Below are 18,498 nucleotides of genomic sequence, written 5' to 3'. Positions count from 1 at the left end.
AAATGTGGTAGAATATCTAAGCTAAGGAAATCTTTGAGGCAACTGAAGCAGTAGGTCACTCCACCTCACTGGTTGGAGTTTGTCATACAATGATGTGGATATACTACACAAGGTGCAATATTGACGGAGTGCTTTTGTAGATTGAGGTTACATATTTTTACTGAGAATTTCCAAACTGTTGATGAGCAACAACTGTAACATGTGAACCATTCATCGCTGGAGGACCATGGGTGTCTAATGATGTCACTTATCAAAAACATAAAATAAAGTTTTTGTACTCACCCAAGGGTAAATAAGTTGGATCTAATAAAACCGAAAACTATTATTTGAGCATGGTTTACTAAGAAGACACAGACTTCAATAGTCACATAATGTACCTTAACCCCTTGCATGCTGCCGCGATTCTGCGCCTGTGCGGCAAAATCGCAAGTGGGCGGGTTTATGACGGCCCCCAGCCGTCATCAGCACAAGAGCGCCGTAGTGCATGACGGCTGGGGGCCGTCATCAGCATGCAAGGGGTTAAGGAATGGAAGGATGATCATTTTCCTTCAGGCAAACAAAAAAAGGTTTTAAGGGATCACCTAACAGTAAAGGAAACACACTTCTGCCAATCGATATCCCTTCTCATATTATAGGAGTTCCTTATATCCTTTCACAGGCGGACATTTTCAAGCCACCTGAAATTCTGTTGGTTTCCAAACCGGTTAGTCTACATTCTTCAGGATGCAATCACTTTCACCCAATACGTTCTATCACAAGTGCACCATTATTAACCCTCTTTGTAGAAAAAGGGCAAAAAAGTAGTAAACATTCAGTCTGTAAAAACATATTTAATGTTGATTAAACTGACAAAAAGTGCTTCATCAATCAAGGCCATTTAAACTGGACTTTAGTCTGTCACACGGAGCTGTGAATATCAGCATCAACAAAAGAGACTTAAGGCAAGACAAACTCCACTAGTTGCTAGCAGACAATCTGGAAGCCTATTAATACCGCAAGCTCTATTTATTGCTTTATTGCCTAAGTGGACTAGCTGGCGGCAACAGTACAGCTGGGTAGAGCCCAAAATAGTAATCTGCCTCAATAGTTTATGGATTAAATTAATACAAGAAGTGAATATCAACAAAAAAGAAAAAACATATTTGATATAGTTGATGGTTACATAGATCTCCCACTGTGTTTGCTTCACACAGAGTAAAACAATTTGTGCTTCGGTGATATACCACACCAGTTTAAAAATAAGACACAACAGAAATAGTAAGGCATCAGTAAAGTTTAAAGTGCACCTATAGGAATGGGATTAAAAAGAAAAAGATTGGGACACCAAACAGCAGTCACCCTCATGACATTAAAGTGATAATGATTCACATTCGCAGGCAGAAATCTGTGCAAAGAGCGTTCATAAATGAGGTTCTGCGCTGCTTTTCAATGCAGCTCTTGCATAACAAAGAAGCCGATCTCTGTCCTGCATATGCGTCGATGCAGCATGTGCTCTGTGAGATCATGCCTCTGTAAGATAATGCATTGGAAATGTTTGTCCCGTAACTGCAGCGATGGGTCACAATGCCCCAATGAAGAGCTTCACAAAGAATCTTGGTCAAAGGGATCTAAACGCTGGAGAAAATTGATGAGATTTCCCAGGCTGCTCACTTTAGGAGCAGCAGGCTTGAATATACGTGCTTCTAACAGGTAATACTTGCCACAGGAAGCACAGCAATCCCTGTACTGAATAATTCTGCGTAATGTTCGAAGGCCTCTGATAGGAGTATCATTGTCATTGCGGGTCGGAGCCAAAATTCCAAATCGCTCAGTAAATCCCGCAGAGCAATATCCATTACTTTCCAGCTTTCATGTATGATGGAATAGTGCCGCGAGCAGTTAAACCCTCAAAGCGCTTGTAAGTGTAATTGATGAACACCCAGTCCTTGTTCTTGTAGTCAGATTCCTGGTGGTTGCTTGTGGCCACTAGTGGGGAACAGCAAGTACAAAGGATTAATACTCAAACAATACAGTTCAATTTTTATTCAAGACCTCATCAATTATAAGGAAAGGGGAAAAATAACGAATTCAACTTGCTGTGCTTTAGCCTTTTAATCACAAAGTGCACTACCCAACCCAAGCATAAACAGATAGGGAGGATGAACACCTACTTTTTGCTTCAGTGATTCCAAGCACAGAACCAATCTCTAGTCGGTGCCACTCATGACTTTTGCACAGCACAAAACCAAAACATTACAATGCACTGCTAAACATGGGATTTGAAATTCGCACCTCAAAGTGTCATTCCTATCTGAACCATAGAGATGGGCATAACTGTAGATCAGCATCCATTTTGTGGATAAGCACCCATTTGAGATCATGTAGTATTCTTAATGTAGAATTTAAAACAGTACATCAGATTTTTATTTTAAAGCTTTAAGATGACACTTCAACGCTACAGAGAAGGATATAGTAATCAATTATGTTCACAAATTGGGAATTGACTATTACGTTTTCAAATCATTTCATGGTAAAGTTAGGCTATTTTGTTCACTGCCTTCAGGCCAACAGGCGCACTTTTCGACATAACTTTAACTCTTCAACATTACCTATTATTTCCATTACTTCTACAATAAACTACCTCTTCTGTCCATTGTCATGATAAAAACATTAACTTGCCTGCAATTACGTATGTAATAAACTAAATACTAAGTGGACGTTTAGTATTAGGAGTAGGGCTAGGGTTAGAGTAGGGGTCCCTACTTTAAAACAATAATGAAATATACAATGAATTAATGCAATTCAATTCAACGGATTTAAACAAGAAATTAAACAAGGATGAGGTTAGGGATGCCAGTAAGGTAAAATAATTTCTGTGGGAAATAAGGTTATTTTAAAAATGTTATGCAAGTATTGCAATCAAAAACAAATATTGGACAAGCCAGTACGTCACGCCTACGGGAGAGCTATAGGCTTCGTCAATTTCTTTTAACCTTGGTATAGAGTAGCATGCTTTTAAATAATGCTGTTCTTTTGGTTAGTCTTTTCTCTTGAAATGCCAGCACCAAGACGCCGCTGGGCATTCACGCTTTATACGTTTTTTTTGTACTTACTGTGAAGCATGGCTTATAGTTAGGAAACAAAGCGCTCTGACGCAGCCAGCACTAACAGAGAAGGGCAGTAATTTGTTTTCTTAGTATGGGATTATTCTCTGCTTTCACAAAACATAAGTTTAATTATGTAACATCCAAGTCAGCCTCCACATGAAGACAGTGGCAAAAAGGCCATGCGGAGCAGGGAGCGCAACTCCAGCTGCATCTTTGCCGCATCTCGAAACCCGCTAGCACGACTTTTGAATGCTTTTTCTTCCAGCGGGATGGGCGGGGGCAAGCGACCTATGAGGAGGGAGTGGTGGGCTCACATGTCGAGCCACAATGGGGGAGGACAGGGCAAACTGGAGAAGTGATAACACAGGAGGAGGTTGGGGGGCAGGGCAAGCAGCAATGCAAGAGGGGTAAAGAAGAAAGGGTAAAGGTAAGAGCCACATAAAGTACCTCAGAAAGAAGCGAGCAGTGAAAGGACACTGGGCAAGGGAAGAAGTACTTAGGCAGTACTCCAGGATAGGGAAAATACACAAAGAAAACAATTAAGCAGGAAATGAGAGTGACGATGAAGCCAATCAATGGTAAGCAATGGGTGGGCTCGAAGCCCCCTGCCAGTAAACAAAATGTCTCCTAAGTGACAGTGTATGCACTCTTTCAGGTAAGAAGTAAAGTACATTGCGTAGAACGAGGGAGGAGGAAAACTATCTAAGAGGTGAAGGTGTTCACTAAACATACTGAAAGGCATAAAACACCTCACAGTGCCCCTAAAACATTAAGGGGTGCCAGGGTAAAGGCAAGAGTGTGTTTAAGGTAGGAGAAGGGATGTGTCCTGCCTGAGGGGAAACAGGCAGGCGTGACTGCGCAGGACCTTTACCACGCAAGTATCTGTATCTTTACCAAACACTACTTTACTCTGCAGGTAAGTCATATTAATAACATACCTTTTATTTTTTTAAGTGATTTAATTGCTGGGTAGTGGTAAAAGGAGGTGAAAAGGACTCAAAGGTTATGGGGTGGATTGAGATAAAGGGAAGTGAGGGTGACTTGAGGGTTCAGGGTTGGGCAAAGGGAGGTCATGGTGGCTTGAGAGTTCAGGGGTGGGTAGAGGTAAACAGAGGTTAGGGTGACGTGAAGGTTCAGGGATAAGTAGAGCTTAAAGGGAGGTGAGTAACTTGAAGGTTCAGGGGTGGGTGAAAGTAAAGGGAGGTAAGGGTGATTCTAGCTTTCAAGGCTCGGTAGAGGTAAGGGGAGGTAAGGGTGATTTTAAGGTTAGGGTGGGTAAAGGGAGGTAAGACTGAACTTACTGTTTAGGTGGGTAGAAGTAAAGGGAGATAAGAGTGATTTTAGGGTTCGTTGTGGGGAGAGGCAAAGGGAGATATGGGAGAATTTATGGTTCATAACCGAACATGGTTGCATTCAATTAAAATGTGGAATGTACAATAATAAACACTTGAAGGATATGCATATATGATCACCTCCGTAGGAAACTAATAAGTCTGCGAGATATGCTCATAAGTTATATATATTTTAATCCACTTAACTAATAACTTGCTAAACAAACTGCCATCAAGTACTTATCGCATCTGGGTCTGGATATGTACATCTTGTACACGCATATTATGGTAGCTCGCCAGGGTGGCACGCCGGGCACATCAGGTGGCCGGTTGGGGACTCGAACAAGCTCACGGCAGTGGGTTCAGGCCATAAGCATGTTACGTTATATGTCACAGCTTAGATATTAGGTGACATGCGCCCACTGACTTGGGGCTTTAGTATTTGAGTTTGCTGCTTACGGGAAGGGTGCTGCCGCAGACATTATTGTTCCCGTGTTTGAATGCCATAAGGATGGTGTCCCAGCGTTGCTCTATCGGGTACTTGCGGAGCCCTGCAGTTTCCTCCCTGTGTAGTGTTGTACTTTTCGCCTATGCCCACACTGTAAGTGATTTTTCCCAGCTAACTATTTCCGGGGAAGGGGAGGAGAGATTGTGTTCCACCTCTTTATGATGAGTCGCTTCGCCACTATCAGTCCCAGGTCTCTAAACCGGGAGGTGATTTTATTCTTTTTAGACCTTGAATATAGACCCACGTGTGCGGTAGGGGCATGTCAGTGCAGTTTGCAAGTGCTACTGTTACTGCTTGCCAGTAGATTTAAAGGAAGGTGCAGGACCAGAGCACGTGTAAAAGGTTTGCGTTTATCTGCTGACATCGCGGGCAAGTGGCAATGTTGAAATACCTATTTATGTTATCGGAGAGAGGTATGCTCTCTGTATTATTTATGTTTGTATTAGTTTAAAATTTGAGCTTCTCCGTATGTTTATGGAGCCCGCAAGGACAGCGCCCCACTCCCTCTCCGTCCACGGTCACCCTCTATCCGCCTCCCATTGTGTACGAAGACTCAGCATGGGCTTCAGCGTATGTGTAAGTAGAGCTTCCACCAACCAATGTACTATGTGTGCATCCGCACCCATTACGTGTAAGTACTGCAGCAGCAGGTGTGTTGACGGTTCGGTCAGTTGTCCCCCCATGCTACTGATCGAGATCTTGTAATGGAGGTGCGCAGAAGAAATTGCCCTGGCGGTAAGGCATGGTCTTCCGCTAGCGCCTCAAATGAGAGCAGGGAGCCGTCTGTTTAGAGGTCGCCCAGGGTGTCTACGCCCGTAGTGTGCCAGTGTGTAAGAATCCCTTCGGAGATGGCCACCATCCCTCTGGGTGTCCCTGTGAGAGGCAGTATCGGGGCAGAGGGGGTTACTGCATGGGTGAGGTGTAGGCACCTATTGTAAGATTTATGCGCCAGTTCCAGATGCATCTGGGATGGGCGTGGAAGTTTAGCAATGGGATGGAACAGGTGGTATATCAGAGATTGTGTCCATGGCTGTTGCAAGGTTGCCGTATCTTCTTTTTTAATTTTTTTATTAACACCTTCAGTCATGTACTGAGAAACATACACAGCATGCAGCCTACAACCTCCAGGGCCGGCAGCGTATATAAGCAAATGAACTTACGATCGAGAAATACAACAATACACAGCCGATTTGCCGACAACCCTGGGGTCCGGCGGCGTGCCCATCTCTAAAACCAGAACCTAGATCACTTGGGAGGTAGTACATAGCAAGAGTGGCCGCCAGCCAACCCGTTGACATAGGGAACTGTACAGTGATGGTGTTTCCACAGTGTGCAGCTGTCAGAGGTGTGTTTATTTATATAGAATTCCCCCGCTAGTGTGCACCCTCCCGTGAACTCCCCACCCTCCCCCGTGTCGATCTCCCCTGAACTCCCCCCCCCAACTGAGATAACCGGTTCCCTAGCCCTGGTGGAAGCTATTGTCTCTTTTAGTGCATCTCCCGTCTCTGTGGTAACTCGCTGTGTGTGCTTGTGTCCATTTCCGTTTGTCGGAAATGTGTGCCCCATGGCCAACCCGCCCCGTCTGGACCTGAATTAAGCCACCCAGCAGGGCCTATACCAGCACCCAATCGCCCTCTGCATCCGCATAGTCGCCTACCAGCCTGCCTCCCCTGTCTTCTAGGTTGCTTCCTGACATGTGGCAAGTTAGTGGGCTCCTCTCCAGTGTCTCACACGTGTGTCCTTGTATTGCTTGAGTCTGCGCGAGAACCGGATCCTCCTGCGTGTCTCTAAAGGCTCGATATAGGCTCCAAAAATCCTTGGGACGGCTAGTGGGGGGAAGCAGCTCACTATAGTGTTCCGACTGCGTGCAGCAATATAACATGTCTCGGGCCCATCTCCTCTTCGTAGGAAGCGGCCCTCTCATCCGGCATTGCGCTATTACTTGCCGCGCCATAAGCAGACCCATATCCGCCAAGCGACGCACCGCTACCGGCTGACCTCTGGAGTAGCCTAGCAGTGCTAGTGCTGGGTCCATAGGGATTGTTGCACCTAATATCTCTCCCAATTCCGCTATCACTGCCTCCCAATACGTGCGTATTCTGCGGCAATTCCACGCCAAGTGCAGAAAATCAGCGGTGGGTGCATGACATCTCTCGCATTCGGGGGATTGCCTGAGCCCATAGAGGTGCAGGCGTTCTGGAGTGTAGTACACTCTTTGTAGAAACTTAAAGTGGACCAATCGGTGTCACCCATTCAAGGACAGCCTCCTGGTGCTAGAGTAGCAGTATTTCCACATTTGATCGTCTATGGAGATCTGTAAGTCCTGTTGCCAGGCTAGTCTGGCCCTCGAGGGTTCCTGCGCTCTATATACGGTGTTGGCTCTGTACAGGTGCGAGACCATTTTCCTCGATTGTGGCGTTTTGATGACATGGGAGAGTTCCAGTAACTCCTGTGGCTCCTCAAGTGCGGAGCCCAGTACCTCCTTCAGTGCGCTACGAACCCTGTGAAATTGGAACCGTTGTAGTAACGTCGTACTTTCCGCCGCCTGACAAACGTCTCCCCATGTTCTCACCCTGCCATCAACAAATAGCTCGCCAACTTTCTCTATTCCTAGTTCGTGCATTGCTCGCACTATGCCCTTTTCTTCAATAGGCGAGAGCCAAAGGGCCCATTCCACCGCCATCAAGGGGGAGTACATCACCGTTCCCTCACTGGATCTCAATAGCGAGTTCCACGCATGGTTCGTGGACGTGATCGAGTCCAAGACTCCAGTTCTGTGATCCATAGGGGGAACAGATCGTGGCAGGAAGCGGAACCGGGTCCGCGAAGAGCCTCTCCATGCGCACATGGGGGATGTTGCCAGCTCCATGTATCCACGTATGCAAGTGGGCAGCCTGCAACACACTATAATACCGTTCCATATCCGGAGCATCCAGACCCCCCAGCTCATAAGGAAGCGTGAGCGTGGTCCACCGCACCCTAGGCTGCTTACCTCCCCAGGCAAACGGACCAAGAGCGACGTCAAGTTCCTGAAAAAAGCCCTCGAGAGAACAAGCGGTAAAGTGTTAAATAAAAATAAAAACCTGGGCAAGACCACCATCTTCATGATGGCTATGCGGCCCATCAGCGAAAGCGGGAGTTTGCACCATCTCTCCACGTCCTCCTCGCACTTGTTGAACGCCACTCCATAGTTCTCTCGGAATAGCACCTCCAGGTCAGTGTGGACCATGATACCGAGATAGCGTACCGGTTCCGTCGACCAGCGTAGAGGGTATTCCATCTCAAATGGGCACGTGGCCGGGTTCAGTGGGAACACTACTGATTTGTCCCAATTGATCCTGAGCCCGGAAAGCGCACCGAATCGGACCACTTCCCGCAGTACCGTGGCAAGGTTCGTCTCAGGGTTACGCACATAAAGCAGCGTGTCGTCCGCGTACGTGGAGATTATAATTTTGTAAGTTGGAAAGCAGACTCCTCGGTGCCAGTGATATTCCCGCATCGCGCTGGCCAAGGGTTCAGCCACCAGTGCGTACAGCAGAGGGGAGAGCGGGCAGCCCTGCTTTGTGCCTCTGCTAATGTCAAAGGGGTCAGATACCCGATCTCCGACATGCAGTCTGGCCGTAGGTCTCCAGTACAAGGCGCCGATCATTTGCAGGAAGGGTTACCCAAGGCCTAGTCTGCGCAGGACCCGCAGCATAAACGGCCACTCAACAGAGTCAAAGGCTTTCTCCATGTCTAGGAAGATGGCGACCGCTTTCGTGTCCTGTCTGACATGCTGTATGGTTCCAAGCACTGTTTGTATATTATATGCTAAGTTTCTTCCCGGGACAAAGCCTGCCTGCTCAGGGGCCACCAGTTCAGGTACTAGCAAGGCTAGCCGCGTGGCTAGTACTTTAGCGTATAATTTCGCGTCCACGTTCAATAGCGAAAGTGGTCTATACGAACCGCATTCGTTCGGGGGTTTGCCAGGCTTCGGGATGGTGACTATTAGCGCCTCTCTCATAGACTGCGGCATACAGCCCTCCACACATATGTCATCGAACAAAGCTGCCAAGGGGGGAAGGAGTTTGTCTTGAAACGCTTTATAGAATCCCACTGTTAAGCCATCCGCCCCAGGAGCGCTATTCACTCTCATGCTAGCCAAAGCGTCCAGGATCTCGTCCTTCTGTATAGGGCACATTAGGAATTCGCGTTGAGATTGAGTCAAGAAGGGTAGTCGTATGTGCTCTAAGTAGTCATCTATGTCCGCGTCCATGTCAGTCGTTTTGGTCTTGTAGAGGTCGGAGTAAAATGCTCTGAATACGTTCAGAATCTCCTTCTCTGATGTAACAATCTCCCCCGTTGCAGTCGTCAGAGCCGTCAGCGTCGGGGCCCTTCTGCTATTCCGCAGAAGTTTCGCCAGCATTGAGCTTGGCCGCTCACTCTCCCCATATGTCCTAGCAGTTGCATATTTCCCCATATGCCGCACTTCCCTATCTGCCTCTTCATTGAACTCCGCTATGTGGACTTTGATCCTGTCCGTTATGTCTGGATCAGGAGCAGTTCTTTGTCGCTCCTCTAAATCGGCTAGCTGGGACTCCAAGTAGGCCAGGCGCTGCCGTATGGCCTTCAGAACACTTGAATGCTTGGCCATCGCCACCCCACGTATAAAGACCTTAAACGCCTCCCAGATCGTCTGGAAGCTCTCAACAGAGCCTATGTTCTTGTCAAAGAAGGTGTCAATCTCCTCAGCCAATTCACCTCTAAACGCTTCGTCAAGCAGTGAATACGGGGGGAAGCGCCATGTAAAAGGTGGGATTCGAGCTATCGGAGTCTCTAGCACAAGAAGGAGCGGTGAGTGGTCTGAGAGCGTGCGGGTTAGAACTGTGCATGACAAAATGTGCCTAGTGACTGAGTAGGAGGCCAGCCAGTAATCAATTCTGGTGTGTATGTCGTGAAACGCTGAGTAATGTGTGTACCCTCCCCTATCACGATTTCTCCTCCTCCACACATCTACCAAGTCCAACGCCAGGAACTCAGCCTGCATCGTGACCGCAGCCGCTGAGGGTCTACGCTGGGGGCCAGCAGATCTATCTAATTCAGGGTCTAGCACCAGATTGAAATCCCCTCCCCATAGCATTTGCGCCGTTGTGAATTCGCGGCAAATCCTCGCCAACTTCTCGTAGAAGTCTGGAGAATCATAGTTTGGTCCATAGACGTTAACCACTATGAAATCATGGCCTTTACCCCTGCATCTGGATATTAGGTACCTACCCTCCGAGTCAGCTAGTATTAAACCCAGATCAAACTTAGCTCTGGGGTTTACCTATGTGATTACCCCTCTGGAGTGCGTAGTGAATCCTGCTGCAGTGGAGTTCCCCAATAGGCCCCTGGATTTCAACAGCCTACTTGACAGTGGGAGGTGTGTCTCCTGTAGCAGTGCAAGGTAGGTTGCCGTATCTTCTAACCCCCTGCCACTTAACCACCTTGTCACCCATTGGAACTGGACCGCTAAGTAGTAGAACTCCATCTTTGGGACTGTCAGTCCTTCTTGGCTGGTGGGGGCGTACAGCTTCCATAATGCAACCCGGGGTCTGCCTTTGTTCCAGATCAAGTCGCGGAACATACGTTCCAGTTCACAGATGTTTTAGTCGGGACATAGATCAGGAGGTTCGAAAAACAGTATAATAATTTTGGTAGTATTATCATCTTTATCAAAGTGGTGCGGCTCATGACCTTCAGCGGGAGTGACTTCCAAAATTGCACTTGGGCTCTACCAGCTGAGATAGCTCTGGTTAGGTTTCCTTCCAGTATGTCGGCGGGTGATCGATAAATGAAGATGCCAAGGTAACTGTGTAGCTTTGCAGAAAACTGCCCACACTGTAACAGCTAAAGCGGCACTTGACGCTCCACTCAACGCACAAAGGTCCAAGAAATGCCAGAGTTAAATCAAGAACTCCTCATGGTCAAACCGGGCCACGTGGCTGGTCAGACGGATATGTCTTATCGCGCCGCTCTGGCCTCGGGTTCTGCCAATCAGATTCAGGTTTTAAAAACACAACCCTGTCATGGGCAAACACGGTAGTAACAGTTGCCGATTTCCAAAGCAAATGGATTCGCGTCTGCTCGCCACTCGAGCACTGGCCATCATGTCAGATGCCGCTTCTTACAACCATGTAGCAAAAATCACCCAAATAGCACGCACTATATGTGACTTTTTCGTGACATACTCTGGGAAACATCTTATTGCCGTAAAATGCAGTAGGAACAAAGTTATTTCTACAACCGTTTAAATTACCACCGTTTGTGACACTTGTGAAGTAGAAGACCCCTAAAACAGTCCTTCCCTTGCCATGCATTCCATTTCAAACAGGATGGTCCTGGATTATTTTGTGGAATAACAACAAAGAAAGCATCTAAAAGGAGCGTTTAAATGTGCCTTGATTCACTCATGCTATAAACCTTACCCGCAAATGTTGCTTTTCGCGCCGCTCAGAAAGGCTTTGGAGGCCTGTCTGGACCCAGCGGCGGCAGCCCGCTCTTCACGGCCTGGGTAAATACAACTCTGGCCAACTGAATGTGTTCTTATGACCACGGCTGTATCACTCACCACTCAGGAGCAGAGGCCAGGCTGAACAGCACTGCCTTTGGACATAGGGGAGGTGAGAATTAAACTTTTGGTAACTTTGTGTGTGTGTTTGTGTGGTGGTGCAAGAGACTGAGGGAAAGAGAGAGCCAGTGTTTGTGCAGGTTTTTTTAATTTGTGTTTTTTTATAGGACGGTTCTCAACTTTAAATCGTACAACCAATTGAAACATATAGACAAGCATTTGCAATACAATAGGTATCGCATTTACACGAGTTTGAGCTAGTGGCATTGTAAATGAAAGGAATATGCTACTTTCCAGTATGCATCTGTTCTTGGCATGTAGAGCTGCAGAGTTGCACACTATGTATAGATGGCCACCTAGCGTTGGGCCCAGATGTTTGCAGTTTGTTTTGTTGTAGAAAAGTCTTTGGAAGTCACGGGATAGGTGACTCCTCTGGATGATACTGCGCATGGGCATCGGCTCCATCCCCAGATTGTTTTTCGCCATTAGGGAAGTGATGGAGCTGTACAAGAGGTAGTTATGTCCATGTGATTTGTATCTAATTAAGATAATACTGGAACAGATAAAGGTAGCCGGGTGGGCGTGTGTAACTCTGCAGCTCTACATGCCAAGAACAGATGCATACTGGTAAGTAGCATTTTCCGTTCGAGGCATATGAGCTGCAGATTACACACTATGCATAGAGTGTATAGCAGTACCCACACTTAGCGGCAACCACCAGTATCTGTTGCAGTTGTTTGAAACAGTGTTTTTAGTACAGCCTGGCCCACAGTGCCTTGTTGTTAAGTTTGCACATCTACACAGTAATGCTTTGTGAATGTGTGCGGTGTAAGCCATGTAGCTGCTCCATGGCTTAGGGGAATGTTCCCCAAGAATGCCATTGAAGCCCCTATCTTTCTTGTTGAATGGGCTTTTGGAGGAATTGTTAACGTACGTTTGGCTTTCTGGTAACATATTTGTATGCATTTAACAATCCATCTGGCGATCCCCGATTTTTTTTTAAATACATTTTTTATTTGTTTTTCCAGAAAAGACAAATAAGAGAAAAAAAAAAGAAAACCAATACAATATGCGACAACCCCGCAATGCAACCTACATATGGGCAGGATATCTCAGGAGGCAGGCACAAAGCAGGTCAGGATAGTCTCGGAGGAAAGTGTAGCGAATATCCAAAGTCAATGGTAGAAGCCACGTTATGTAGGGTAGTCGAGACAGAGCAAGCAGGCTCGTGCACAAAATGCTGAAGCCTCTAATCGTGCCAGGGGTGTCGCAACAACAGGTCTAAACAACAGTGCCCCACCCAACCCCCCTCCCAACGCTCCCCCCGTGGTGGTGACAGCCAATCATTCACACATACATACAGTTTGCACAGTTAAAGTTGAAAGAGGTGGAGTGCGCGCACCGAGGAAGGGCAAACCGCCGATGGTAAGCCTCGGGAGAGAAAGCGGACCAGGGGACCCCACCGGAAGATGAAATTCTTAAAGTTGCCCAGAAAGATATCCGCCACTCATTCCAGAGAATCTGCTTGTCAGCTCTCGTCTGATGTTCAAGAGCAGGGTCCCGAAGCCCTAGCAGGACGTGTTCCAGTGAGTCAGAGATCGGATAGCCAAGTATGTCCTTGAGGTGGGATAATATCTCCTCCCAATAAGGGCGAATGACCGGGCAGTCCCACCAGATGTGGCGGAAGTCCCCCAATAAACCACAGCCCCTCCAGCAGTGGTCCGAGGAGGTCGGGAAAATGCGGTGCAACTTGGACGGATACAAGTACCAGTCCATTAGTGTTTTGATATGGGCTTCCCGTAGCGCCACAGATCGGTTGTGCGCCGTAATGTCGCGCCAGAGGCTCGACCAGTCCGCATCAGCGATGTCTCTCCCGAGTAGTTCCTCCCAGTGACCCATATAACGTGGGCGAGGTGACACAGCCGTTGTGAGGAGCAACTTATAGAGGAAGGAGATAGCCCCCTTCATGGTGGTAGTGCGCAGGAGGAAGGCTTCGAAAGCGGACGGCGGCCTCGTGGCCGCGTCGCCAACCCCGGTGGAGGTAGCCCAGTGGAGGAGCTGGAGGTGGTGATATCGTTCAGACGGTGGAACCCCATAGTCCCTCATGCAATTGGCGAAGGTAAGCAGTGCGGTACCGTGGAATAGGTGAGTAAGGGCTCTACAGCCCCCCTCTCGCCACAGTCGAAAGGGACCCTCCTGCATCGCTGGGGGGAAGGCCGGGTGGAAATGGATAGGAGTGAAGGGCGACAGGAACGTTGTCGGTTGGTCATCGACAGAGACCGTGTCCCACACTTTCAGCACCGTACTAGTGGGGGTACTGATATAAGCGTTCCTGGGCCTATCCACTTTGGGCTTCCAAGCCAGGTCCCATATGGACCGACCCGCGACACTTCTATCCATATGCAGCCAGTGTTTTTCTGAGAGTTGCTGGGACCATTCCACGAGGACTCGTAGCTGTGCAGCTTTATAATATAGGTGCATGTCGTGAAGACCCACTCCCCCCTCCGTCCGCAGTCGGCGCAGTGTAAAAAAGGAAAAACGGGCCCGCCCGTTCTGCCAGATGAAGCGGAGCATCAAAGTCTTAAGGCGTCGAAAAAAGTCTAGATCTAGGGGAATGGGAAGGGCCTGGAAAAGGTAAAGAAATTTGGGGAGGAGGACAATTTTGAGAGCATGGATTCTGCCCAGCCATGAGATGTACTTGGGCTGCCAGCGGGCCAAGTCCGCTCGTACGATTGTCAGCAGTGGGGGGTAGTTCACAGAGAAAAGGCCCCCTATGGTAGGCGTCAGTCGGACCCCCAAATACAAGAGAGAGGCGGTCGCCCAGGACAGAGGGGTCAAGAGACGTACTCGCTCCCTTTCAGCAGGCGGGAGGGTAAGGTTAAGGATATACGATTTTCCAAAGTTAACCTTGAACCCGGCTACCTCCTCAAACTCGGACAAGACCGTCTGGACATGTGGTAGCGAGCGAGCCGGCTCTCCAACTGACAGCAGAATGTCATCTGCGAAGAGGGAAATCTTGTGTTGTTCCCCGGTGAAGGGAAGACCTTGGATCCCTTCGTGCTCCCTCACTGCCAGCGCCAGCGGCTGAATGCCCAGCGCAAAGAGTAGGGGGGAAAGGGGACAGCCCTGCCTGGTGCCGCGGGAGTGGGAGAAAAAGGGGGACAAGTGACCGTTAACCGTCACTCTGGAGCGGGGAGCACTATAGTTCGCCCGGAGCATCGTGATGAATTTGTCCGAAAACCCGAATGCAGCCAGGGTGCGGAACTAAAACCCCCAGTCCACGCGATCGAAAGCCTTTTCCGCATCTAGACCCACCAGTACCGCCGGGATGCGGAATCTATTGGCTTTTTCAATCAGATGGATCACCCGCCGTAAGTTATCGTGAGTCTGTCTTCCCGTAATAAAGCCAGATTGGTCTGGGTGAATGAGGACCGGCATTAGATCTTGGAGGCGGCGTGCAATGATAGCGGAGTATAGTTTAGCATCGATATTTAGAAGAGCGATCGGTCGGTAAGAGGAGCAGCTAGAGGGGTCTTTCCCGGGTTTAGGAATGACGGAGATCACCGCCTCGACCATAGAGCCAGAGGTGCTGCCCGTCTCAGCCATCGCGTTGAAGAGGTCGACCAGGTAGTCACAGATCTCAGTCGAGAAAGTCTGGTAAAAAATAGCGGTGTACCCATCAGGCCCCGGCGCCTTGTGGAGCTTCAGGGCTTTGATGGCATCCAGCACCTCCTCCCTGGAAATGGGGGCCGCTAAGAGATCGTTCCGTGCTGCAGAGACTTGAGGCAGTGGCAAGTCCGCTAGATATCTCTTCTGCGCTTCACGATCGAGGTCATCGCTCCTATAGAGGGCAGCATAAAAGCGGCCAAACAGGGCCGCCTTATCCTCATCTGGGTGGAGTGGGTCACCGGTCCCGTCCCTGATGCCCCAAATATATTCTCTTTCTCGTTTGTCTCGGAGCTGGCGGGCTAGATGTCTCCCCACCTTGTCCCCCTGCGAATACGAAATGTGCAGTTTCCCCCTAACCGCCGTGAGGGGCCGAAGGGTGAGTCGGGAGGGGTTCAATTTATGCGCTAGTTCCAGAGAGGCAAGCTCTGCTTCCAAGCTTTCCCGCTCCTTCCTCCTCAATTTGTTAAGATTAGCGTTAAGGGCGAGGCATGTACCCCGCAGTGAAGCTTTGCAGGCATCCCAGGTATTGAAGATGGACGTGTCCGAGACCGGGTTAAGAGTCAGGAAGTCTCGGATGGCCGTTCGCAACGCTCTACAAGAAGTTTCATCCCGAATTAAGGCAGCTGGAAAATACCATTTGCGCAAACCATCCCCCTTCGCCGACCAGTGCAACCCAAGGACCAGTAGACTGTGATCTGAGACAGAGAGCGGAAAGATGCTGGAGTCGCGGACATCGCCCCGGAGGGCCTGGCTCAGAAATATATGGTCTAGGCGGGAGTAGGAGCGATGGACAGAAGAGAAGAAAGTGTAGTCTTGGGAGTGAGGGTGCAGCGCTCGCCAGCTATCAATCAGACCTAAGTCACCCACCCTACGCTGTGTTTCAGTGGAGAATAGGCCGGCATCAGTTCTTAAGAGTACCAGAGCTACCGAGGTCCTTGTCCCAAATCAAGTTAAAATCTCCCAGTAAAATCAAATGTCCCTCAACAAAGGTCTCAACTCTACACAGCAATTCCTGGAGAAAACTATTTTGCCCTGAATTAGGAGCGTACACTTCCACAAACGTACAGAGCCTTTCATGCAGCAACCCCTTAACCATCAGCCAGCGGCCATCCTTATCGCAGTTGATCCCCAGTGGTTGAAAGTGGAGGGTCGCTCGGAACATAAGGGCCACCCCTCTATGTTTGGTGGGGGCAGGGGACCTATAAATAAGGGGGACGTGCCTATGCCGAAGGCGGAGCTCATCTTTACGCGCCAAGTGGGTTTCCTGAAGGCCCACCACATCTAGTTGATGATCACTCAGGTATTTCCAAACCTTCTGGCGCTTCTGTGGAGAGTTCAGGCCCTTCACATTCCAAGTAGCAATATTAAGTGGCATTAAAACAGAATGGGTTCACTCGCGCTGCAGTCATCCCGGCTACTCGCCCCCAAACACCAACCAGGATCCCAGCCGGGGTCCTCCTCCTTCTCCAAGGCGCACCGTCCCTCCCACCAAAACGTTCCACCCCTTCCCTGCGTAGCTCCCAGTTCCACTCCCTAATCACCCTCCCGGGCCACGCCAATAGCCTCTCTAGACCGGGACCAACAGAGCCAAGAAGCGAACCAGATCCTCTGTAGGAGCCTAATTCCCCGGGGCAGAGATAAAGCTCCCAGGCAAATTCTGCATTCACGTCAATCCAAGCATTCCTGTCACCACCACCCCCCCGAACAACCCAGCGAACCATCCTAACTCCCATCCCACCCCTCCCCACAACAGACCCTCCCGATTCAAACCCCCCCAACCCCAAGAAAAATCCCCACCTGTGGACAAACAAACCATCCAGGTTCCACGCAAGGCAAACGTATTCGCCCCTTGTGGTGAGGGAAGGGCCCAATGTATGAGCCCCTCCAGGGGGCCGGTCTATGGTGTCTTCCCAAAAGTACAAGTTACCCACAGTACCTGAAGGCGGAGGGCCCCTCCGGCGCCATTAGCTGAGTTACGAGGCTCAAGCCGCCCCAGAGCTACCTTGCGTCGAAGGCACCGTTACTGAAGTAACGGAGGCAACCGCTGCTCCCCGCTCCTGCAAGCTTGTCGTGCGGTCAGGTCGTCCCAGGTTTCTGTCCCGTCCCACTCTCTGCCAAGACGAAGATCGGTGCCTCCGCCTCGAAGGGGTGTCTCCGTCAATGGATTCAGGGGTCTCATCGTCAAGGCCCAAGATGTCCCTGGCCGTCTCAAGAGATCGTACCTGCACCAGTTTATTCTGCCATCTAAAGATGAGGCGGAAGGGATGGCCCCAGGAATAAGATATGGATTGTTCCCTGAGGTAGGAGGTGATAGGACGAAACTCCCGTCGCTTCTTGAGAGTCGATGCCGCCAAGTCCTGAAACAATTGGGGTCGATGTTCACGGAACTGTATAGACACGGTCTCCCGGGCTTTCCGGAGGATGCGCTCCTTCAGCCGAAAGTCGTGGACGCACACCAGAATGTCGGGGGTGGCCCCCCTCCTCGTCTGGGCAAGCCAACCCTGTCGACCCTGTCCATTCTAATGGCAGTAACGTCTACATCATCAAGAACTTGTAGGAAGAGCGCTTCCACATACCCCCGCAAGTCACCAGCCTCTCCGTCCCATGGCACCGCCCGGACGCGGATGTTGTTCCGGCGGGAGCGATTCTCTAAGTCCTCTGTGTGTGCCTGGAGATCTAGGTTTTGTTCCGTGAGCCGAATAACATCCTGCTGCAGTTGGTGCATTTCATTCGCCATATTGAGGTCGTGATCTTCAAGGGTGGCCACCCGCTCCCCAATGCCGTCAACATCTCGCCGCACCTCGCAGAGGTCCGAGGCTACTTGTGAGCGGAGTTCTGAAATATCATCTTTGATGGCGGCAAAGAGTTCCTTCATAAAGGCCTTGGTGGCAGGAGCCTTGTCATCGGTCGGCCCGGGAGACGCGCTGGGCCCAGGGGACGGCGGCTGTTGAACCCCCTTCTGCGGCGCATCTTTACTGGGTTTCCCCTTGCGCTGCGACGCGGACATTATGGCTCCGGCGGACCGCCCACCCACCAGAGGTGGCGGAGGTTCCGGAGCGACGTGAGGCTCGTTGCAGGGCGCCTTGTAAATAGCGCCAGAGTCTGGAGGACAGCCGGCCAAATCCAGATAGCACACGGAGCACTATCGCTGTGGAGCTCCCAGGCTGTGCCAGAGCCGAGCGCCGCTTCTCCCCAAGGCCACCGCAGGCGTCAAGGCCGGCCACCAGTGCTCCGGGGATTGTCAGGCCCACGCGGTGCCGGTCATGCACCACCTCGTCTGCAGGCCGGGAGCCTGCGCTGTCCCCTTCCGCTCCT

General features: G+C 49.8%; 1 protein-coding gene across 1 annotated transcript in view; it reads right to left on the bottom strand.

The window, feature by feature from the left end:
* Positions 1 to 810: 810 nt before the first annotated feature.
* STK38 (serine/threonine kinase 38) overlaps positions 811 to 18,498 on the bottom strand; it is a 365,648-nt gene continuing 347,960 nt past the window's right edge. The window contains exon 13 of the mRNA XM_078644141.1: positions 811 to 1,965. Within this exon, the coding sequence (XP_078500267.1) occupies positions 1,835 to 1,965 (131 nt within the window). The 3' untranslated portion in view covers positions 811 to 1,834. The remainder of the gene's footprint in view (positions 1,966 to 18,498) is intronic.

Source organism: Lissotriton helveticus, chromosome 5_1 (assembly GCF_964261635.1).
Source record: "Lissotriton helveticus chromosome 5_1, aLisHel1.1, whole genome shotgun sequence".
Classification (NCBI taxonomy): domain Eukaryota; kingdom Metazoa; phylum Chordata; class Amphibia; order Caudata; family Salamandridae; genus Lissotriton; species Lissotriton helveticus.
The sequence above is the reverse complement of the archived record's forward strand: the minus strand, read 5'-3'. Positions and strand labels throughout refer to the sequence as shown.